The sequence below is a fragment of the Zalophus californianus genome, chromosome 13, assembly GCF_009762305.2.
Source record: "Zalophus californianus isolate mZalCal1 chromosome 13, mZalCal1.pri.v2, whole genome shotgun sequence".
NCBI classification, from domain to species: Eukaryota; Metazoa; Chordata; class Mammalia; order Carnivora; family Otariidae; genus Zalophus; species Zalophus californianus.
The window spans coordinates 6285403-6309162 of NC_045607.1; the positions used below are offsets into that span (position 1 = coordinate 6285403).

A 23760-nucleotide genomic window follows, 5' to 3' on the forward strand; every position below is an offset into this window, starting at 1 on the left:
GCAGAGTCCTGAAGGTGCCCCCCCTGGGGCCGCCCTGAAGTGGAAAGGTAGGAGAAAGGTGTCGTCTGGGAAGAGACACAGCGAGGCCAGGTTTAGGAGCCAGGGCCGACGTTGGAAGTGGACACGTGTTTCGGGCCCAAGAAGGGGAAGCTTAGCTACCGGCAAGAACCGGGATGGGAGAGAGAGAGAAGTGGGGATAGTGTCCGAAAAGGTGTCATTAAGAGACAGAGGAAGGGCAAAGACGTCCCCTGGGGAAGCCCCTGGCTCTGGAGTAGCTGGAGAAGGGTCCCGGAGAGCCGCAGTGGGGCGGGGGGGGGGGGGGGGCCTGGAAGCTTCTGCGTGGTGGGAGCAGCCCTTGCAGGGCAACCGGGGAGGGGTCCAGTGCATCTGTTGCTCGCCCGCCGAGCCTCTTTCATTGCCAAGCCCCCTGCTTGCGCTCCTCCTGGATGTGACGGGAAGCTGACTCATTCTGGTCTCGCTTCTCCAGGTCAGAATGAAGGGACCATCTCCGTGGTTGAAGGAGAAACTCTGTACGTGATCGAGGAAGACAAAGGCGACGGGTGGACCCGCATTCGGAGAAATGAAGATGAAGAGGGTTATGTCCCCACTTCGTACGTCGAAGTCTATTTGGACAAAAATGCCAAAGGTGCTAAGACTTATATTTAATACAACTTAAAAAAAAAAACTGTAAAAAAAAAATTGGAGTTGTCTCTCCCCACAACTATGACTGTACCCAGCGGTTCTTCCAAAGCGTGGCTGGAGGACACTGAGTGCGTGTTGTCACATGGCCACGCGGTGGGCTTGTAGGCGTTCGACACCAGAATTCCCTTGGCTAGTTTTGACTATAATCACATTTCACTTGCTCATGAAATATGACGCGGAAAGCTGCCAACTGCCAATTTACAATTCTGTCATTTGGAATCGGATAAACAGTTCTTCCGGCAGTATCTGTAGGTATCCAAAAAAAAAAAAAAAAGTTGCCTTCTAGCTTCTAATCGCTATTTCTGAATTTAAAAGTCCACACACGTCAGAGGGGCGGGTAGGACTTCAGTTCTGTTTCTATCTAGCAACTGCGGTAAATGGAACCCCCTTAGAGTGTTACATTTTGTAACTTAATAACTTGAACTATGCTAGTTTGTGTAATCTTACAATCACTTGCTTTGGAGGAAGTCATAAATAAAACCTCCCCCTCCTTGAGGAAAGAGTAAGACGCGGCCTATGTTGGTACTAAACGTGTGTATTTTTCCTTAAACGTGTTTAAGATCATTGGTAGATCACCGTGAGTATCCTCTCCCCCGCGCATGATCCCAGACAACCCACTGAAATCTGGAAAAGCTTGGTTAACAATTAACCAGTTGACTTTTACAGGAGACCACTGCGCTCCCCGCTGCCACTGGGCTCCCCGCTGCCACTGACAGAGTCCATCAGATGCCCTGGCGCTGTTTCGATCACTTACAAAAAACAGCATGCTTCTTTTGGAGGTTTTGTGGCAAGTGGAGCTGTTTTCAGCTCACACTTCCCCAGGTGGGGCTATAAATAGCAGCAGCTGCTTCTACACGCAGACCCCGCCCCCCCCCAGCTCCTCACTTCGCGGAGGTGTTTTGGGTTTTTGGTTTTGTTTTGTTTTTCTTAATCCTTGACATCGTTTAAGACCCAAAATATGAATTTACTGAAAATCGTTTTAGAATTGCTAGCTCATTTTATATAATGAACTATAGCCAGACTAAAGTATTTCACCATCTTGAAAGGGATCTGGGTCACATGGGGTTTTGCATTTTTAAATTGGCAACATAGGTAGTGAAATCGATCACATGCTTAGAGATGGGTACCCAGCCCAATGTGTGTGCCCATTCCAAGAATCTACCCTGAGGTCACGGAGAACCAGCTATGAATGGCTCACAATAAAGGTGTCAAGTTCCAATTTACTTTTTATTTGGCTTTGAGAATTATTTATTCATGTCCTTCCTACTTTTACATAGGAAATTAGCTCCTTGCTTTTACATCGTGAGCTCCTTTTATAAGCTCAAGTCGATTTAAAGCTGATTCTACCAAAAAAAAAAAAGCCGATTTAAAAATCAACAGCTGCTTATCATCGGGGTGTGGCACCTGGCCGGAGTTACAGGTGCTTGTTGTAGAATCTAGCAGAAAGTTTGCTACATTCCCCAAGGACCACCAAAATGGAATTTGGTAAACGCTAATGACAGCCTGATTTTTAAAACACGTTTTATTGTTAAATGATAGATTGCCAGGAGGCTGTAAAGACAGTCCGGAGCCATCCCGTGTACGCTTCAGCCGGTGTCCCCCCAGGGGTGACTTCGGACGTAAATGGTAGAATAACGCCCAAAGCAGGAAACCGACGTCGGTCCGCCCGCTTTTTAAAATATTTTGTGATTCAGAATTATTTTGCCTTGTTCTACCTTTGCTGATGTAATATCGATAAAGCCATTCACCCTGGACCCCAGACCTCTCAGGAAAATCATTTCTGTTCCCCTTTTTAAATATTTACCGCAAGTAACTCGGCTGACCCTGAAACCACAGGGATTCCTCTTCACGAGCTAGGGGAGGTTACAGCACTAGGCATGAACCCAGGCGAACGGGGGACCTCAGATATTAAAATCAGAGCTTTCTGTCCGATGATGGGACTCATTTCCAGCCTGTGAACTGCTACAGGAAGCAAACCAAACACTGAAAAAGTCTTAAAATGGCCGAGACAACGTGAGCCTCTGGAAGCCTCCCTTGGAAACTATGGCATTCCATGACGTTGTTGTGGATTTATTTAGGTTTTTGGTTTTTTTGTTTTTTTCTTAACGGTTGTGAAAATTTGATTCAGAAAATGGCTCAGTTGGTTTATGGGGGGCGGGGGGGGGCGTGTGTGGGTTTGGGTGTGTAATTGAATGCTCATGATTTTAAGTTGTGTGCCTCAGGCCCTTAGCACAGGCAGCTGCGGAGGAAGGACAGAACAAGTGTGCCTTGGTGCCCGCCGGTCAATGCACCGAGTGTTAGGAGAAGTCCTGAAACCATTCCCAAAGAATCAGAATTCCCATTTCTGCCCAGAGTATACTCTGGTTTTTTCTACCCTCCCCCCACCCCTGGTTATCTGCTAAAATGAAAGAACCCAAGTCTTGGCTTGCGGGTGAAGTTTTCTCCTTTTATTTTAGAGACACATTTAGAGGTTACTCGTGTATGCGTCGAAGCCTGTCTTCCCCACCTGGTTTCTCAGTCTGCTCGGCACCCCCAAGAACACTGCCCCCCCAACCCCTCCCAGCCCGTGGGGAACTCAAACAGCTGTTCTGTGCCCGTGCACACGTGTGTGTGTGTGTGTGTGTGTGTGTGTGTTGTCAGCTACAATGCGACTATTTAATAATTGCCAAAATATTTAGACTAGAGGAACGTCCAGTGGGTCGGTTGGATCGTGACTGTCTTCTTTTATGGTTCAGTTTGGTTTTTTAAATTGCTTTCTGTTAAATATGTCCGTAATCCCCCCACCCCCCATCTATTTGTATATACTGCCATTTGAAAACTAAAAGGTTGACTTGAATTCGTTGTTTTAACGTTTGACTCTTTTGTCTGTTTGTTTTATTGGTGCTTCTGCTGCCTAATGACCGTTTTTGTTTTTGTACCCGCTGGGGAAGCCGGAAGGACTAGGTCCCCTGCCGGCCACTCCAGACTTGAGTTTATTGTAGACACTTGTGGTCTGAGTAAGTTTTGTTCCAGTACGGCCAACACGATTGTCCCTCTCTTCTCCCCCTGAAAGAAAAGAACCTGTCTGGCTCCTCTTAGTTGTACCCTCATATCTGCCTCTCTAATAAACGTATTTTTCTCAGTGTTGTGTATTTTAAATGATTTTTCACCTTTCCGAGAAAATGATTCTGTGTAATCCGGGTATTTAACTCTTTTGTCTTCAGTCATGGGGAACTTTTCCAGCCAAATGCTTTTTTAAAATTCTGCCCTCCTCCCGCCCTCCCCCGCCTTTTAAATGATGACACCTTCTCTGTCTCTCGCCCTGTGTGCACCTGAGGGCTTTACGAGTCTGTCTCTCCTTCCTCTCCTCCCCCCTCCAGATGAAGAACTTTCACTGTTGATTGCTGAGTAGACGCTGAGCGACACGTTTTTCCTTTTCGCCAAGATTTTACTTTTTTTTTGGTAAAGCACCGAGAGTGTCGGTCAGGGAGAGAGGATCGGGCCTTGAAATTCCTTGCATCCTCCTGGGAAGCGGGTCACGTTTCTTTCGGCCGAAACTCGGCGGACCCAGAAAGAGGGGCTGGAGGTGGATGGGCGCGGGTCTTCCGTGTGGGCCTCTCTTCCCTTCAGGGAAGGCTAGCCCCTGAGGCGACCTGAAACCGTGAAAGTTCCTTATCTCAGACGTGCCCCGTGGTAACACCCCACTGCTCTAAAGCTGTCCCCCTCCCGGGCGGCGCAGTCTACGGAGCAGACTGTCCGCCCCGGACCACCGGCCTCCCTCTAAACACTCTTTCTCTGTCTTTTTGTGTTGTAGATTCCTAGAGGCGGATGCAGGAGCCGGAGCCTCAGTGAGCCTTCCCAGGAGAACCCCTTCGGTCTGCTTGTCTCCGCAGGCCCCGGGCGCCCGCGCGCACAGACGGCTCCCGGGCTGGGCCGGCGCGCGGCCCTCCGACGACATCTCAGCCTGAAGCCGCATCCCCCCGACCCGCCGCGCGGCTGCTTGCCTTTTTCTTTCTTTTCTTCCCACAGCATGCTTCTCATGGCCCTGCTCCCCCCACGGCCCGTCCGGCCACCTCTCTGGGGGCAGTTCTGTCCCTGTCCCGCACCCCCACCCCACCCGGGGCCACGGAAGGCAGCTAGACACGTGCTCCCTCCTTCCCGGGCCCCTGCCTTGGCCCTCAGTCGGCCTGGCGCGTCCTGGCCCGTCCATGGTTCACACTGTGCCTTTCGTGAAAACTTCGCCACTGGTCTCCCCGGGGGGAGACGGACAGAATCTGGACAGGGAGGGTCAGGCGTGCACCAGGCGGACTGAGCGAGCGCCCGGATGTCATGGATGGGTTCCCGCGTCCCGAGTCCGTTGACTCTTCGGTGGTCCTTTTCTGGTTAGGGGTCCTCACCTCATACTAAACATCGGCCCTTGCAACATTTCCTGGCCTGACAGTGTCCGTGGGGGGCGCTGGGGGACACGCAGGCACGCACACGCAGGCATGCATCCCCGAGTGCGCGCGCACGCGTTTCGATTGGGAGCCTGTGCTCCGTGGCCTGGAAAGGTCTACACTGGAAGTCAAATTCCATCTCCAGGGCCACACGCAGAAGCGTCCACCTTTCACGGGTGAGGGAAGGTCCCAGCCCACCTCCCTGCCATCGCCCTGCGGGACGTGGCGCTTGAGCGAGCGTCTCACCTCGGCCCTAGCTCCTTGCAAAGTGACAATTCCCGTTTTCCCGTGAACTCCTGAGATTCACATCTTCGGATTCTAGCGCTTTCCTCACCAAAGACCCTGCCTGTGAGGCCGGCGGTCCTTCAGGTGGTCCTGTGGCCACGGCTTCCGCATGTTCTCACGGGCTCCGTGGGCCACGGAGACTGGAGGGAGTTGGCTTTTTGAGCGAAGTTCCCTTCCTCTTGCGGATCCTTGAGGAAAATGTGAGGCCGTGTAGCCCGTGGCCAGTCATGCCTTAGAGCAGCCTAGCTTCCCTTCTCTGGTGCAGACCCGGTCGGGAGGAGTCACTGGCTGCGAGTTTCTGTGAACGAGACACCATCCAAAGCCCAAGAAGGAACTCGGGCCTCTGTGCTCTCTCGTTTGGCTGTTGGTAACTAGGTGGTCACCTCGGACATCCTCAATTCTTCTCGACCTTTACGAATCTAAGACGAGGGTGTCTTATGGGAGCCGAAGGGACAAGAGGCAGAAAGGAGAGGTGCTAAGGGCTGGGCCTGTGTTCAGTGGCCGAAACGGTTCCTCTCAGAAACCGGGGTTGAGCTCGACCACACCCCCCCTTCCGAGAGAAACCTCCCGCAAGCACATGCCCGGGGTAAGCAAGTGAAGAGGAAGTGGCTTTGGGTTTAAAGGCGAGCAAGCAAGCGAGCATGAGCCGCCCCCCCTTCTGTCTCTCTGTCTCTGTCTCTGTCTCTGTCTCTCTCTTGCCCTGAAGGGGGCCAGGCCCTGCGGTTGAAGACTACCTGCCTATCTGCCGGGATGGCTGAGGCCGTGGGGGTCTCGGGGCTGCTCTGTTGGCAGCGGGCCCCCGTTCCCCACAGCCGTGGGGAGCTCCTCCACCTTGTTGAGAGGGCTGCTTGCCGGATGCCCTGGGGCCAGGGGGGCCGGGCCTCGCCCGAGTCCCTGCAAACCTGCAGGTGTGTGGTTTGGCCCGTCGTTGCAGCAGCTCCGCGGAGGCTCCTCCGCCAGCCCCGGGGGGAGGGATGGGGGGGTCAGGAATCTCTAGGAACTTCTGAATCTCACCAAGCCAAGCTGACTGCTCTCCACAAGGATGCTAAATGGTTTTTTTAAATCGATTTTAGAGCCTCAGTAATGCATGTGCATTGCATCTTTCATATTCTGGGGTCAGGATAGATTCAGTTCTCACAACGTAGGGAAAATGGTATAAGCTGCAGTGGTTTGTTCTTTTAGTGTCTGTTAAGCCCAATAGAGAATATGCTCGTATCTTGTAGCCCCTGCACCTTTTTTTTTTTTTTATTCCCTTCTGAACCACCTGCGTCCAGAAAGGAATGGATCCTAAGTGCTTCTCCGTGTTAGCCTTGGTGTCGCACCCCGCCCCCCCCCCCCGCCCCCGGTGGGTCTGTGCGGCTGTGTGGGGAGGGGAGCGCAGCAAACCTGAGCTCATTCAAGGAGATAAGTCATTAGAGGGTAGTTGAGGTGTATCCTTTATTCTGGGGATCCTCCTGGGAAATCATCTCTATAGGAGTATGGACCAGTTCCCGTAGAGTAGGGGAACTTCCCCATCTGCTTCTCGGCCACCCGTTCGCCCCCCGACGCCTGTCCTTTCTCCACCGATGCTAGAGTAGTGTTGTTGTAAGAATGACTAAGTTTTAAAGCACCTGCCCTGAACATGACCTAAAAACGTTTTTCTGCTGGAAAGAGAGGAACTTGTCATTCATCCAGTTTTTCCTTTGCAAGATAAAAAAGGCATGGAAAGCCGTCGTGGGATTTTCCTTCGGGATTTTAGCGCGCTCACCTCAGAAGCTTCCAGGCTGTGAGGCTCAGGCCAGATAAGCTGTAGCTTATCTCGCAGCACAGAGGCCCCCCCTCAGGGCTTCTGGTGACATCTGTAATTACAGGAGAGAGTTTATGGAACGTGAAAAAGTGACATGGATGCTAAGTATTTTTCCAGAAATCTTAGTTTCATACTTCCTCATACCTCTGCCTCCCCACACTGGTGCCGTCAAAACACTTCTTTAAAGAGTGATCCAAAATTCTATTTTAACCTGATGTTGAGCACCTTTAAACGTTTTGGTTTCTTTGTGTGTGTGGCACTAATTCTAAACTTTGGAGGCATTTCAGTGTTGTAACGGCCCCTGCCATTGTGAAGGTTCTGGAATTGCCCATTTGTCTCTGGAGATGGAATTAAACCAAATACAGTGCTTCCATTGGAAGGCTTATATTGACCTTGTAACTATATGTTAATCCTCTAAATGTTAAATAAAAGTATAACCTCTGTTATGTCGTCACGGGACTGGTTTGTGGCACGAAGAGGTGACCTCGGGCCCGGAAGCAGGCCGGGGCCGCTGGGTTGGGGCGGTGGGGGCGGCTGGGCCTGGGCCCGTGTGCACCTCATTTACCTGATTTACCGCGTGAACCCAGGGCAAGTCACGTAGTCATCCGCTCGGGCGCGCTTGCGACCCACTAGTTCTACCCACCACCCCACCTGCCGGAGGAAAAGCTGTCGGGGACACTGATGTGGGATTCAGGTCGGTTCAGTACAGGGACTTGGGGGGCTCCTCAGGAGCAGGAAATTTGTTTTCCATGCACATTCAGTGCGCAGCTACTCTAGGTCTTCGGGGCCCCTATTGGGGGGGGGTGGGGGTGCTGGGACCGCGGGGCATGTTGGCATCCTGTGGGCAGTCTGCTCTGGCAAGTGCTCGAGCCCACCCTCTTGGCAGCCTGGCTGCAGTAACCACGGGCTTGCGCAACACTGCAGCGGGGAGGACCCCAGCCTTCCCCACCCAGCCCAGGATGTGCGCAGCGGGAGGCCCCGTTTCCCTGCCAGCATGGAGGATCCCACCCCAGGCTTTGGGGGGGAAGGTACAGTGATTTGTGCCCACACCTTTTTAAGGCCCCTCAGAGCTGTTTTAGAACGGGAGGGAGGGAGGGAGGTCGCAGCAGAGTTGCTGAGGGGTGGGAGGTGAGGCCACCAGTAAGAGGCCGGGCGGGCCTCACCTCGGCCTTCACCTCCTCCCCGAAACGGATGTGAGTGGCCTTCAAAAAAGCAAGAGCTCCTGACTCCGAAGGCAGCAGACCTGTCAGTCAGGCTCCCCCAGTGGGCCTGGGAGACTCAGCAGCCCGCCCAGGGCAGGGGGGGGGGGAGGGGGGGGCAGGCCCAGGCCTCCGCGGCCTCTCCTGGCCCCACGGCACGGCCGCACAGGCAGTGGCGACCCCTAGCGGGAGAGGGGCCAGCACAGAGGGGAAGGACACCCCGTGTCGGGGACCAGGTGACCAAGAACACAATGGAAGCGGCTGAGCCGGAGGGTGGGGGTGGGGGGGTCAAGTGTCTCTCTCTTTTTTTTAATTAAAGCAAAAGAGATCTCTGGAGTTGTCGGCCCCACGGGACAGCCCGGAGAGCCAACTCTGAATCGCTGCAGCCAAAGTGAGGCGCCGCAGGCCTGTGGGAGGGAAGGCGCCGGGGGCGTCTGGCCAGAGAAACGGCTGGCCTAGCTCAGCGGGGCTAACGTCCCTGAGTCCTGGGCCGTGAGGAAGCCCTGTCCCTGGCTGGATGAGGCCTCGCCTTCCCTCCCTGGCCTCTGCTGTTCTTTTCTGAGAAGGGGAGGCAGCAAGCCTCTCGGGTGGCCAGCACCCTCTCGGACCCGGGATTAAAATGCAAACCCGGCATTCAGCAGCCACTTTGTGAGCATCAGGAGCTGCTTCCCCTGAAGTGTACCCATGAGACCCTGGTTTTAAACACTACCCGTCCAGATGGTATAGTGCGTGACTGTACTTAAAGACCTCCCATCCACTGCGGGCATTGCTGGGCCACAAAAGGTGGAGCCGAATCGGAGAAAGGACCCCCTGTGCCTTTGTTCTCAGAGCTAAGGGGCTCAATGTGGGAGGAAACAATGGGGATCTCCTCATTCTCAGGCTGTTGGGCCCGGGAAGGAGGCGGGGGGGGGGCGGGGGGAGGTGAGGTGGGGCGGGAAGGATCCCGGGCAGTATTCTGCCCCCTTGGTGTGCACATCCTCCCCACCCCACCCCCGTGGCACCAGGCCACGCCCTGTCCCCCCTCCCGGCTCCCCAGACACCACCTGGGCCAGGCTGCTCACTGGTCTCAGATCCAAGGAAGGGCTGGAGACGGCATCCTAACGTGCCCCTGGGACAGCTTTCCAGAACACACATGGTCTTACGGTGTGGGCTGCCCTTTTCATAGCTTCTCCTGGGGGGGGGGGGGTTCATCTCCTCTCTGCTGCAGGCAGAAGAGCCAGAGGGAGGTGTGATTCCAAAACCCCACTCGCTTCCCCCAAGCCTCTGTGGGGCTCAAAACGAGGTGGTGTTAGGACTCACAGGATCATTTATGTTTGCACTGAATTCCAACTAGAACCAAGGTAGGAAGCTACACTTTTGGGGGGGCCTGCACCTCGCAAATGCACTTTCTGATGCGGGTTTGTGAGCAGAAGCGCGCGCGCAGGCAGCCGCTGGCCCCCACGCTCCCCCGTCTGTGGGTAGAGGCTCTGTCTCCTCTAAGAGGGGCTGCTGGAGGGAGACCCAGGCCCAGCCGAAGGCAGGAGCCCGACCACGGCAAGGGGAGAGGGGATGCCTGCGGAGGAAAGACAGGAGGTGGCCTCCCCACTGCCCCGGGCTTCCCAGCCGCGCCCAGTCTGTGAACACCCACAGTCTCCTGTTTTGTCTCCAGATTCCAGCATCTGAGTTTGGCGGCGGAGCCACTTAAAAGCCTGGTATATCAAGGGAAAATATAAAAGAAAGATTTTAAGGCCAATTTGGCACCTCCCTCTTTCTCCCCCACCTTCCCATAGTACAGTAAGTGAGTGTCCCCAAACCTCCGAAATCAGCTAATCCTTCATTCTCATCTTCCACGGTAAACAGGAAAGGCCAATCACAAAATCTGTACCACGGAATTCCGTGTGTACAACGTTTAAATGTGAGCAAAGCTAAAAACAGTGCTTAGACTCCGATACACACGGACGTGGGAAAGCTATAAAGAAAAGTGAAGGATGAAGGACAGGCAGGAGCTACTTCTGGGGCGGGGCGAGGTGGCGGCTGTGCTCGGGAGGGACCCACAGGGGTTCACGGGGCCCCGGTGATGGCAACACCCCGGGGTAACCATTCCTGATGCTGAACATGGGTCTGCACGCTCACATCTGATGGGATTTCACAAGTATATGTGCCTCAAATAACACATAAACACCTCCCATTCTTCTCTCCCCACCAAACCCCAACAAGTATAAACAAAATCCAACCAAAACCACAGGGAGAATAAAACACTAGCATCATCAAGTGCCGGGGAACTCCCCGTGTAGGACCCCGGCAACCGTGATGCTGTGATTGGAGGCGCCAATGTGCGCCGTCAGCCGAGGAGGGAAGGGTCCCTCCACCCGTGGAGGGTAACCCCAGCTCGGAGAGGTTACCCCAAGTGGCCGAGTGGCCGGGGGCGCGGCGCCAGTAGGGGACCAGCCCGTGGGATGTGCTGGCCTTACCCCTCTCCCCCCACATCCGGCCCCGCTTCTCTGGGGCCGGGCTAAGCGGGGCCGCGCTGGTTCCAGGAAAACGTGCCTGCGTCCCCCTCTTCCCTGTCTGCTTCTGCAGCCTCCAGAGGCTGTCTGGTGTCAGAGCCCTGCCAAGCCCCCTCCCTTGCGTGGTGGTGTGGACCGCCGACCCCCCACCCCCGGCTCAGGCCCCCCGCTAACAGTGAGCTGCCCGGGTACAGATGACAGCGGGGGGCTGTGGGGAACGCGTATGTATTTATTAGGACATTCTGAACACCGACGAGGCCGCGCCGATGGGGCGGCGAGTTGACAACCTGGTGCAGAACCTGCCACCAGCAGGGTGACGACGTGTGGCCACCCAGCCCCACCATGGGGTCGCCCGCTGGCTGCAGCAGGAACTTTCACCAAAAGACTGTAGCAAATGTCAAGGGACTCCAGAGCGGCTTGTTCTTCGATCACATGCTGCCTCGGTGGGGAAGGAACCGGGTAGAAGGACTGCAGAGTGAGCTACGTGCCGCACCAGCTGCCGGGGCTCTGCCGGAATTCCAGCCACATCTGCTTCGAGAGACTGAAGGCCACGGCATGTGGGGGCCTGGATCCCGAGGCCCCTTCCCCGCCCCCGTTCCCTCTGGCCCTGACGAGGTGAGCAGCTTCGTCCAGGGGCATGGGTGCCCCCGGAGGCAAGGCCCAGCCCCCAGGGCTCGTCCCAGCACCCCAGCGTGGCCTGGCTCAGCATCCAGGACGGGCTTCCACAGCCGACTGAGAGCTGCCCCAGAGCCACAGCTCCCCGGGCTCCCCATACAGCGTGGTGAGAAACAGGGAGCCCCCCCAGGGAGACTGCATTCGCAGCAAAGCACAGTGACGCGGGGCACTTCTGTCTCGTCATCTGGTTCCCTGGTGGGGACGGGCGACAGCCAGACCGTGGGGCCAGCTCGGCAGCACGGGGAGCCAGGGACCAGCTGCCTCCAGAAACAACCCCCACCCTGGGTCCCCACCGCAGAGGAGTCCAGAGGCGTCAGCCTGCAGGAGAAACGCTGAGCGCAGCCCAGGTTTCCGGGGCCTTTCTGTGACACCGGGGATCGGGGCCGAAGCGGGGCCTAGGGAGGAGCTGGGTCCAGCACCCCCACTGCTCCAGCTCAGGCCTCTGCACCCCAACTCCCTGCTGTGCGTCCCCGGTGCTGGCCAGCGCCTGGAGCTCCTCCCGCCCCTCGGTCCCTAGGCCACAGCCCCTGACTTGGAACTCCAGGGACCCAAGCTGGGCCCGAGCGAGCGAGGGAGCGGGTCGGGGACACAGCGACCGTGACAAGTGGACACAAAGACCCAAGTTAAGGAACGTCGCAGGGCCCTGGTCGTTTGAAGAGCCTGAAGTGGATGTATTTCCTGGTTGCGACATTACTCCCTGGAACCCAAACGACTTTTCTGTCTCTCAACACATCCGGGTTACCCAAGCGGCCAGCCTCTCTTGCGGGGACAAGCACGCCCTCTGCGGGGAGGAGGGCCAAGCCGGGGGCCGGTGGGGACACTCGGGTCCCTCAGGCCGGCGGGGCCCACGAGGGGGTTTTTCCAAACAGCCTCACGGAAGGTGCATTCAGGGATGCGCTCTTCCAACACACAGGGGGCGGGAGAGGGTCTCTGCAAGGGGAGGGGACTTACAGACTGGCCCACCAAGTCACACGGCCCGGGTCTCGGCTTCGATCTTCTGCTCCCCATGCAGGCTCTCTGGGTCCTGGAGCTGGGCCACACTCTGTCGGATGGCGATCTCGGGGCCGCCACCATACAGGTTGTTCAGGTAGACCCAGGTCTCCTCTGAAATCTGCCCGTAGTCAGCTCCTGCGGGGGCCCCAGAGGCCACGCGGTCGGGGCTGGGCTTGCGCGTGCCCCCTCACCCCGTCCGGGAAGCCATGGTCTTGGCCGTGGGGGCTCCGGGAGGTCTGGGCCCCACGAGGGAGCTTCTGTGCAAAGCTGCTCAAGAGCAATCTCGGGCCGCTCCACGGGGATGTCCGTCTGCTAAGGACCCCAGAAGGCACATCTCCACTGCCACCCGTTTCCCGGGGTGGGGGGGTGCCCGCAAAGGGCAGGCAGAGGCCGGCACAGCGCCTGGGTAGGAGCAGTGGGGGCTCCCAGGACTGTGACTGGCAGCCAGGAGGGACCGTGGGGAGGCTGGCTGGCCGGGGAGGCAGGCCTGGAGCCGGCGAGACTCACCCTGCTTCAGTTGGATGTGGCCGCTTCCTTTGACCTGAGCAATCCTGCTGTTGTCAATGGGCCCAGGGGGCTCTGGAACAGACGCAGCTCAGGCTCAGCGCCTCTGGGTCTCTGCAGCAGCGGGAAGCTCCCCGGTCCCCAACACAGCCCTCCACCTCTCAACAGGTAAGAGCCGTTCTCAAGGCGTGACTCCAACACCGCGACCCCAGAGAGGCCGTCCGGGGCCCACGGGGTCCGTGTGACATCCTCACGGGGGCAGGTGTTGGGCACCGGATGCTCATCCACAGAAGGGATTTCTGGGACTGAGGCACTGGCTTCAGAGCACCCTTCCCCAAACCTCATGTAATCCTCAGCCACCGTGGGACTTGAGAGCTGTTCCCCGAGGCAGGGGGAAGACCTGCCCAGGGAAGAGCTGGCTGAAGGCGAAGCCGGGGCCCGAGCGCGGGCTGCAACTCCGGAGCTGCGACTCTCCAGCACAGCCGAGGCTGCCTGCCTCCACCAACCCTAGGGAGCCCCCAGGGTGCGCCTGGCACCTCACCGCCCAGCAGGGCCTGGATGGCAGCAAGGCCCCTCCTCCCCTTGCCCCAAGGCCTGGCTGGTGCTTAGGCCCTGAAAGGCCAATGTCCTTTGCACAGAACCTGCTGACCCTGCCAGGTCCCCCAGCGCTAGGCTGGGAGCCACGTGTGGAGCTCGGGCTCTGCTGTTTCTTGCCAGGGACGGCAGATGACTCTGGGAGGCAGCCTTGTCTGGGCACCAGCAGGGACAGGACACGAGGAAGTGGTGAGCAAGACGGCTCCTGTCCTGCTGCAGCAAGACGGCCTGGCCCTGGGCGCTGGGCGGCCTGGCCCGGGGTCGGGGGGGACAGCGATCCCAGCCCTGGGGCAGGGAGAACACCTGTGCTGGGGGGGGGGGGGGGGAGGCGGGCCCATGCTCCACTCACCATTGTCCTTGCCCTTGACAAAGGCCTCCCACTCCCGAAACCACTGCATGCTGATGCAGTAGATGACACCAGGGGACTCCTCCGCCTGGAAGGCTTTGTTCAGCTGGGCCGCCGGGGAGAGTCAGCAGAGGGGAGGGTCAGCACCACTGCCCCAGCACCCCGCTGACTTTCCCCCTCATCCCCAACTCTTAGAACACACCAGATACCCCAGGTAGAAAATTTGGGGCTCCCAGACAAGTCCCACCACTCCAACGTCAGCAGGGAACACTTGGGGGCATCTCTCCAACCGAGACCACAGGCCGATGTGGCTCCCCCCACTTAACTGAGTGCACTGATTTGCTCCATTAACTATTCTGACCCAGCGTTTTTTCACAGGCACAAAGCTCAGTGGCCTTAACTGTCTTTCACCCATGATCTATTCCCAAAGGGTGGGTGGTCCCCGGTCACCCTGTTCCGAGCAGCCCCGGGCCTCACACACGCCTGCTTCCTTTCCTGAACAGGATCATCCTGGGTCGTTTTGCCACTTGCTTTTTTCACTTAATGCACCTTCTGTGTCACTTTGTAGAGCCCCATGGTTCTCACTAGCGGGGAGATCTGCCGCACAGGGGACATGGCCAATGGGTGCGGGTGATTTTTGTTGTCACTGGCATGCCGGGGGCCAGGGATGCTCACTGTCCTCTCACACACAGAACAGCCCCCACAATAAAGAGTCACCCAGCCCCAAACAGCAGGGTTCTGTTCTTTCCACAGCTGCTCAAGCAGATGGACCTGAGCCTCCGGAACCCGATCCTCTGAGAGCAAAGCCTTCAACGTCTGGCCGCTCTGTTCTCCCACAGGACAGGTCTTCCAAATAGAGCCTGACCGCACACGGCTCTTCAGTCCCCAGCTCCCCACATATCCCCCCCAGAGGCTGGAGGCACGGCACCCCACCCCCGCCCGCACGCACCTTAATGAAGGTGTCGATCTCGATCCGCCTCCGCTTGGCCAGCGCCTCGATCTCCACCTGGCAGATGCAGCACACGTACAGATGGTTCACAGCGGGGCCGCCCCCAAACCTGCGCCCGGAGGGCAGAAAGAGAGAGAGAGCGCGCGAGCGCACGCTGAGGGGAGAGGTCTGGGAGGGGAGGCGGCAGAACGTGCCGGGGAACCGTGACTGCCCTCCACTTGACGGGTTTCTCCTCCTCCTCTGGGGAGCCTCCCTGATGTCACCCTGGTTGCCCGGTGCTCAGGCCTGTTGACTTTCCTGTCTCCCTCACTCGACTGGCAGGGGGCCCACAGTACCCGGCCTGGCACCTGGCCCAGGCATGTCACAAAGCTATGTTTAAAGGCTAAAGGGCAGATTAACATTTTCACTTCCTCTCTTGGCTACTGGGCAGGAGCTGCTGTGGCCAACAGCCCACCCGGCCAGATCCTGAGGACAGTGTCAAAGGGAGGCAGAAGCTTGTCCCTCTGCAGGTAGGAGGGTGAATTCCCACGGGATATGGGGACACATCTCTCTATGGGGCTCTGACCCACCCACCTACCACCAGGCCGAGTCTGCCCCCGACCCGCCAGCGGATGGGGCAAAGCCTGTCCGAGGAGAGGCCTCCCTGGCCTGTCTGACCATTCTCTTAGGGGGGCACATCCTGCCTGCCCATCTGCAGAGCGACCCGGGCCTAGGCAGGTCCTCGACATGAGAGCCACGTTTCTGGTCCTGAGGGACTTGAACCTGGAGAGCCTCAGGCCACACAAACCCCAGGCCATCGGAGCTGGGCCAGCCCGAGCCAGGACGCCGGGGACTATCTGTGAGAGGGACCTGCTGGCCTTTGCTGGAGCCAGTCTCTGTCCCTCCCAACTGTCAGGGTCCAACGGGTGCCCCACAAGTGTTTTCTCCACTGCAGTCACGTGCAGGGAAGCTGGCAGCTACTTCTAGACTCCTCTGTCCCCCAGGGCCCATCCCGGCCCCACGGACGGCGGCCCAGACAGGAGCAGGCACGGCACCTTACCTGTTGTACAGGTGTTCCCACACGTTCTGGGGCAGGATCACCACCAGGTCGTCGATGTAGTGGTATTTGTGGGGTGGGATGCCTGTGGAGGGAGGCACAGGGATGGAGTGCTGGGGGCTCGGCCGCCCGCCTCCTCCCCCCAACCCCGACCACAGAGGAGGCGCCCTCACCTCCGTGGGAGCAGAGGAAGGTATGGTTGGTGATGGGCCCCGGCTCGGCGAACGTGTTGAACTTGTTGAGCCATTCTCGAGACACGTAGAACCGCAGCAGGCTGGGCTCCCGCATGGCAGCCAGGGATACCACTTGCTGCCGTTCCCGCACAGCCTCCTCACTGCTCTTCCTGCAGCAGGGGTGGGCAGAGCAGGGGTAAGCAGGGGTAGAGCAGGGATGGAGCAGGGTTAGGGCAGGGGTGGGGCAGGGGTAGAGCAGGGATGGAGCAAGGATGGAGCAGGGATGAAGCAGGCGTGGGGCAGGGGTACAGCAGGGAAGGAGCAAGGATGGAGCAGGGATGGAGCAGGGGTGGAGCAGGGGTGGGGCAGGGGTGGGGCAGGGGTGGGGCAGAGGTGGGTAGCGGAGCCCCTCAGCAATCGGGCAGCATCTCAGCGGCCTCGCCACCCCTGCCAGAGTGAGGGCCACGATCACTCCCACAGGAGCACTACAGGAAGACCCAAACTCAACTTCTTGGGTTCCCTGCTTTCCCCACAGCCAGAAGGCTCTTTCTTACAAGCCGGAACCCTTACTGCCCGGGGCCTAGAACCTTCCAGGCTCCACCCCCCACACAGGCACCCAGAGTAAAGCCCCAGGGTGTAGGGGCTGGCCATCCCAGCCCACAGGTCACCCAACTGTCCTTGACCCAGACCCCTCCCTGCCGAGACGGCCCGCCCGGGGCCCCACCGGTAGAAGAGCACGTAGGCCTCGGCGTTCTGCACCACCGTCTCGTGGACCTCGGTGACATACTGGTCGTCGAACTCGTACCACTGCCCGTTGATCACGTTTTGGCAGTAGGCGATGTAGTGGCCACCTGCGGCGGGAGAGGCAGGCTGGTCACGGATGCCCCAGGGGATGGGGACAGGGGTGAGGCAGGGGCAGCTGACTCACTGCCTGCCGTGCCGTGGTGGCAGATGACCGAGAGCAGGTCGTAGGTGGTGATCTGGGACGTGCACTCCTTGGCAAGGAATGGACGCAGGTCAAGTCCCTCGAGGGGGAAGGAGACGTGGCTGCTGATTTTGAACGAGTACATGACCTCGTGCCGAAAGCGCTTCAGGTGGATGCACAGGATCTGGGGGGCGAGGGAGGAGGCAGCGGTCATTCCAGACAGGGCTGGCTGGAGCCCTGTGACTCCCGAAAACAAAGCGGGGGCTCAAGGCCGGGCGCTGGGACACCCACCGGCCCACTCAGGTCTCGCCCTCCAGGTGAGCACAGGAAACGAAGCAGCGAGAGCCTTCCGGAGGCCCAGCCCAGCTGAGGGATCCCGCCCACTGACCGCCTGGCCACTCGGAAGAGTTGTGCGCGGGAGCCGAGCTAGCTCGCTGCACGGCCCGGGGCAGAGGCGCCCCCGCAGGCTGTGCCCGAGGGCGGCTCTGGGCCGGGCAGGAAGCTGACCGTCAGAACTCTGACTACCAGTTCTGTGGCACCGACTTTTCCACAGCTTTTCCACGTGGGCTTCCCAAACCTGCTCGGCACCACCCCAAGCACCCGCATCTCGGGCCACGCTCCTCTGCGCTCTGGCCACGCGACCCTTCCTGGGTTTGGCCAAGCCCATTCCTGCCACGGAGCCCTGCCTACCTGCTCCTTCCCGCCCTCCCTCCACCAGGCTGAAGCCAGCCCCTGTGCTCAGGGCTCACTCAGACCCACTTCCCTCAGAAAGGCCTTCCCCAGCGCAGACAGCCTGGTGGCCACGTCCCTCCCCAGACACCTGTCTTCCTCCAGGTGGCACCCTCCACCCCACACCTGCAGAGTGTAGGGGGAGCTGAGGGAGGGTCCCAAGTCACAAAGTGAGAGATGAGCCCCTCCACCTGCCAGAGCCTCCCCTCCCAGCAGGTCTCTCAGCCGAAGCAGGAGACGCCCCCCTGCCCCAGGCCTCTTCAGCTCAGGCTCCCGGAGGCAAAGGGTGACCGGCTCCACCACACATCAGCGGCAGGCAGAGACCGCGGGAGGCTGCTCCACTCACCTCGGGCAGTCGCAAGACCTTACAGTACTTCACCCCGTTCCGCAGCCTGGCGGGGAAGAACGGGGGAGAAGCGGTGAGCATCCCGGTGTGCGGGCAGAGGGGCCCAGCAAGCACCCTCCCCACACGGTCACCTCTGTGAGGTCAGGATCAAACTCTCTGGAGGAACCGGGGAAGTACGTGGGACACAGACAGACCGAGGCGTGGGAACGGACCATTGGGGAGAAAGCCCAGAACACACACACTTACTTTTTACACCTTTCACAGCTGTACATGTTGTCACCTAGGGCAGGAAATGCAGACAACGGTGAGGACAGGAAGTGGGAGCCGAGGTGGACATAACGATTTATGCTTACGAGACACAACCCGATATGCCGCCTGCAAGAGACTCACTTCAGCTTTAAGGGCACACGGGCTGAGAGAGAGAGGGATGGAAGAAGACATTCCCTGCAGATGGAAAGCAACAGAAGAGAAGAGGCTGTACTGACATCACATAAAATAGACTTTCGGTCAAAATCTGTCTCAAGAGACCAAGACGGTCACTATGTACTGATAAAGCGGTAATTCAACAAGAGGAGGGAACCATTGCAAATATATGCATCCAACGCCACAGCACCTAGATATTTCAAGTGAACATTAACACAACTGAAGGGAGAAATAGTCAGCAATACAATAATAGTTGGGACTTTAATATCCCACTTTCAACACTGGGCAGATCATCCAGACAGAAAATGAATAAGGGAACCAGACCTGAATGACTACAGACCAAATGGGCCTAACAGACATATACAGAACATTCACCCAACAGCACTGGAATACACATTTCTCAAGTGCCCACGGAACATTCTCCAGGACAGCTCCAGGAGCTGGGCCACAAAGCAAGCCTTAATGAATTTGGGAAGACGAATATCATATCGAGTATATTTCCAACCACAGTGGTATAAAACTAGAAACCATGAACAGGAGGAGAACTAAAAAATTCACAAACAACACATGCCTCAACAACGGACAAGTCAAAGAAAAAATCAAAAGGGAACTCAGGAAGTATCTCGAGATAAACGAAAATGAAAACACAATGTACCAGCACATACGGGATGCAGCAAAAGCAGTTCTAAGAGGGAATTTCATAGCAATAAACGCCTACGTTAAGAAAAAAGAAAGCTCTCAAATGAACAACCTGACTACACCTCAGTGGATTAGAAAAGGAAAAATAAATTGAGCCCAAACTTGGCAGAAGGAAGGAAAGAATAGAGATTAGAGCAGAAATAAGTGAAACAGAGATGAGAAAATGAACAGAAAAAAAGTCGGTGAAACTAAGAGTTGGTTTTCAGAAAAGATAAAATTGAAAAACCCTTTAGCCAGGTTAGCAAAATGAGAGAGAGAGAAAGAGAGAGAGAGGGAGGACTCAAATAACTGTAAATGGAAGGGGACTCTTATAACTGACACCACAGAAATACAAAGGATCGTAAGAGGCACTACAGCCAATTAATTGTATACCAACAAACCGGATAACCTAGAAGAAATGGATACACTCCTAGAAACATACAACCTACCAAGACTGAATCATGCACAAAGAAAAAATCTGAATAGACCAATAATGAGTAAGGAGATTGAAGCAGTAATAAAAACAAACAAACAAACAAGAAACCTCCCAATAAACAAAAGTCCAGGACCAGATGGCTTTGCTGGTGAATTCTATCAAACAGTTAAAAAAGGACTAACACTAATCTTTCTCAAACTCTTCCAAAAAACTGAGGAGGGCACCCCGATACCAAAGGGAGATAAGCACATGATAAAAAAAGAAAACCATGGGCCAATATCCCTGATGAATATAAATGGAAAAATTCTCAACAATATTCTAGCAAACCGAATTCTGCATCATATTAAAAGGACCACACACCATGATTAAATGGAATTTAACCGTGGGAGGCAAGTATGGTTTATCATACACAGATCGATGCACATGATATTCTACATTCATAGAATAAAGGATAAAAATCATATGATCCTCTCAACAGAGACAGAAAAAGCACTTGACAAATTTCAACACCCTTTCACGATAAGAGCTCTCAACAACTGGGTGTAGAGGGAACATACCTTAACACAACAGAGACCATGTAAGACAAGTCCACAGCTAACCTCATCCTCAACAGTGACAAGCTAGAAGTTTTTCCCCTAAAATCAGGCATGAAACAAGGGTGCTGCCTCTCACCATGCCTCCTCAACCCAGTACTGGAAGTGCTAGCCAGAGCAATTAGGCAAGAAAAAGAAATAAAAGACATCCGAATAGGAAAAGAGGAGGTAAGACTGTCTGCAGGTGACATAATCTTATACTTAGGAAACCTAAAGACTCCATCAAAAACCTGTTAGGACAAATCCATGAATTCCGTCAAGTTGCAGGGCACAAAATCAACATACAAAAGTCGGTGGCATTTCTATACACTGACAATGAAATATCTGAATGAGAAATAAAAAAAAACAATCCCATCTACAATTGTGTCAAAGATGATAAAACACACATAGGAATAAATTTAGCCAAGGAGGTGAAAGATCTGTATGCTGGAAACCATACGACATTGATGAGAGACATTGACAAAGAGGGCTGTGACATCACAGAAAATACAGCCCAAGGTTCCTGGCTCAGAGCTTCCAAAGTCCTTGTACTTTCCTAAGTGGTACGAGCACTGGGAGCATCATTTGTCCTGATATTTGCTCTCTGACCCTGCTTTCTGACACAAGATTCCTAAGTCCCTTGGAATTTCCTAAGTGATGACACTGACTTTTGTTCTAACGAGGTGATTCTGGGGGCACCTGGATGGCTCCATTGGTTAAGTGTTTTATTCTTGGTTTTGGCTCAGGTCATGATCTCAGGGTCATGAGATTGAGCCTGCATCGGGCTCCATGCTCAGCATGGAGTCTGCTTGAGATTCTCTTCCTCTCCCTCTGCCCCTCCCCCTGCTCACAGGTTCACTCACTCTCTCTCCCCCTCCAAAACAAAAAATAAATAAATAAATAAAATCTTAAAAAATAAATAAATAACAAGATGACTGTGGGATGGTTCCGGAATCAGGGCTGGTCACCAGAAAGACCAAGCCATGATTAGAAGTTTGGAATTTTCAGCCACACTTGTGTTCTACAGAGAGGAGTTTATAACTGATCATGTGTACGCGAGGGAGCCTCCATAAAAATCCCAATGGCACGGGGTTTGGAGACCTTTGGAGTTGGTGAACGCATGGAGACCGAGGGAAAGTAGGGAGCTCAGAGACTGGAAGCTCTACGCCCCTTCCCACATACCTTGCCCTGTGCATCTCTTCCATCTGGCTGTTCCTGAGTTACAGCCTTTTACAATAAACCAGTCACCTAGTAAGTAATGGCTCTAGCAAATTTATCAAACCCGTGGAGGAGGGTTTGGAACCTTCGATCTATAGCCGGTCAGTCTGAAGCACAGATGACAAGCAGGACTTGAGACTGGCTCTTGGGGAGGGAAGTCTTATAGGACTGAGTCCTTAACCTGTGGGATCTGATGCTGTCCCCAGGTGACAGTATCACAACTGAGTTGAATTCTCAGTACCCAGCTGGTGTCACATAACTGCATGGTATGGGAAAACCACCATGCACCTGGTATCAGGAGTGTTGTAAGAGTGACGGGACAAAGACGGAGCTGTTTCTACACAATGACCAAGTAAGTGAGAAGATATCCTGCATTAATAGATCAGAACAATAACTATTGTCAACATGTCCATGCCAGCCAAAGCCATCTATAGATTCAACGCAATCCCCATCAAAAGTCCAGTGACATTGTCCACAGAAATAGAAAACAATCCTAAAATTCATATGAAACTACAAAAGATCCTAAATGGCCAAACAATCTCGAGCAAGAACAGAGATGGAGGCATCACATTTCCTCACTTCAAACTATACCACAAAACAACAGTCATCAGGACCGTATGCTCCTGGCATGACAACAGACACAGAGACCAAGGAACAGAATTGAGAGCCCAGAAATAAACCCATGAATATATGGGCAACTAATATTTGACAAGGGAGCCAAGAATATTCAATGGGGGGAAAAAGAGTCATTTCAGTAGATGGTGTTAAGAACACTGGATATTCACATGCAAAGGAATGAAATTGGACCCCTGTCTCATACCACTCACAAAAATACCCTGAAGTGAAACGGATTAAAGGCTTAAATAGAAGACCTGAAACCATACAACTCTAGAAGAAAACATATGGAAAATGCTCTTTGACATTGGTCTTGGCAATGTTTTGGATAGGACACCAAAAGCACAAGCAACAAGAGTAAAAATAAACAAGCAGGACTACATCAAACTAAAAAGTTCTACACAACAAGAGAAACAATTTGCAAAATAAAGCAGCAACCCACAGAATGGGACAAAATATTTAGACACCTATATCAGATAAAGGATTAATATCCAGAATATGTAAGGAATTCATTCAAATCAATAGCAAAAAAACAATAATCCATTCAAAAAGTGGCAGAGGACCAAAGAGACATTTTTCCAAAGATAAACAGATGGCCAACAGGTACATGAAAAGATGCTCAACATCACTCATCATCAGGGAAATGCAAATCGAAACGATGAGATATTACCCCACACCTGTTTTAGAACAGCTACTCAAAAAGAGATTTTAAAAAAGGAGATAACAGGTGTTGGCAAGGATGCAGAAAAGGGGGAACTTGTGCATCACTGGTGGGAATGGAAATTGGCAGAGCCATCCTGGAACACAGTGTAGAGGTTCCTCAAAAAACTAAAAATAGGGGGCGCCTGGGTGGCTCAGTCATTAAGCGTCTGCCTTCGGCTCAGGTCATGATCCCAGGGTCCTGGGAATCGAGCCCCACGTCGGGCTCCCTGCTCAGTGGGGAGCCTGCTTCTCCCTCTCCAGCTCCCCCTGCTTGTGTTCCCTCTCTCGTTGTCTCTTTCTCTGTCAAATAAATCAATAAAATCTTTAAAAAAAATTAAAAATAGGACTACCGTATGATCCAGCAATCCCACTTCTGGGTATATATCCAAAGGAGATGAAATCAGTCTAGAAGAGACAGGTGCACACCCATGTTCGTCGTAGCATTATTCACAACAGCCAAAAGGCAGACACAACCCACGTGTCCACTGAGAGATGAACGGATAAATAACACGTGGTCTATCAATGGAATACGATGCAGCTTTAAAAAAGGAGATTCTGGGCGCTCAGGTGGCTCAGTCGGTTAAGCATCTGCCTTCAACTCAGGTCATGACCCCAGAGTCCCAGGATCGAGCCACGCATCAGGCTCCCTGCTCAGAGAGGAGTCGGCTTCTCCCTCTCCCTCTGCTCCTCCCCCCACTTGTGCACTCTCTCTCTTGCTCGTTCACTCTTTCTTTCAAATAAATCAATAAAATCTTTAAAAAAAAAGGGGGGGGATCCTGACACCTGCTACAACACGGATGAACCCAGAGGACATCACGTTGAGTGAAATAGGCCGGTCACAAAAAGACAAACACCATACGAGCTGACTTAGATGAGGTCCCTAGAGTTGTCAAGTTCACAGAGACAGGAAGTAGAAGGGTGGGCGCCAGCAGCTGGGGGAGGGGAGAATAGAGAGTTGTTGTCTCGGGGGTAG

General features: G+C 54.8%; 2 protein-coding genes across 22 annotated transcripts in view; one reads left to right on the forward strand and one right to left on the reverse strand.

The window, feature by feature from the left end:
• Positions 1-7625, forward strand: part of FNBP1 (formin binding protein 1) — a 136600-nt gene extending 128975 nt beyond the window's left edge. For 15 of the 17 annotated variants that reach the window (XM_027616196.2, XM_027616197.2, XM_027616182.2 and 12 more), the window contains one exon: positions 488-1925. In XM_027616196.2, coding sequence (XP_027471997.1) covers positions 488-666 — 179 coding nt within the window. In that variant the 3' untranslated portion in view covers positions 667-1925. Of the gene's footprint in view, positions 1-487; positions 1926-4495 lie in introns of those variants that run through there. The other 2 variants (XM_027616181.2, XM_027616179.2) reach the window with 1 other exon arrangement.
• Positions 7626-11082: 3457 nt separating this feature from the next.
• Positions 11083-23760, reverse strand: part of USP20 (ubiquitin specific peptidase 20) — a 41931-nt gene continuing 29253 nt past the window's right edge. For 3 of the 5 annotated variants that reach the window (XM_027616602.2, XM_027616599.2, XM_027616598.2), the window contains exons 16-26: positions 18390-18423; positions 18144-18189; positions 17072-17252; positions 16868-16994; positions 16144-16313; positions 15974-16055; positions 14935-15043; positions 13989-14091; positions 13049-13120; positions 12500-12676; positions 11083-11414 (exon numbers count right to left, since the gene is read on the reverse strand). In XM_027616602.2, coding sequence (XP_027472403.1) covers positions 12516-12676; positions 13049-13120; positions 13989-14091; positions 14935-15043; positions 15974-16055; positions 16144-16313; positions 16868-16994; positions 17072-17252; positions 18144-18189; positions 18390-18423 — 1085 coding nt within the window. In that variant the 3' untranslated portion in view covers positions 11083-11414; positions 12500-12515. The other 2 variants (XM_027616600.2, XM_027616601.2) reach the window with 2 other exon arrangements.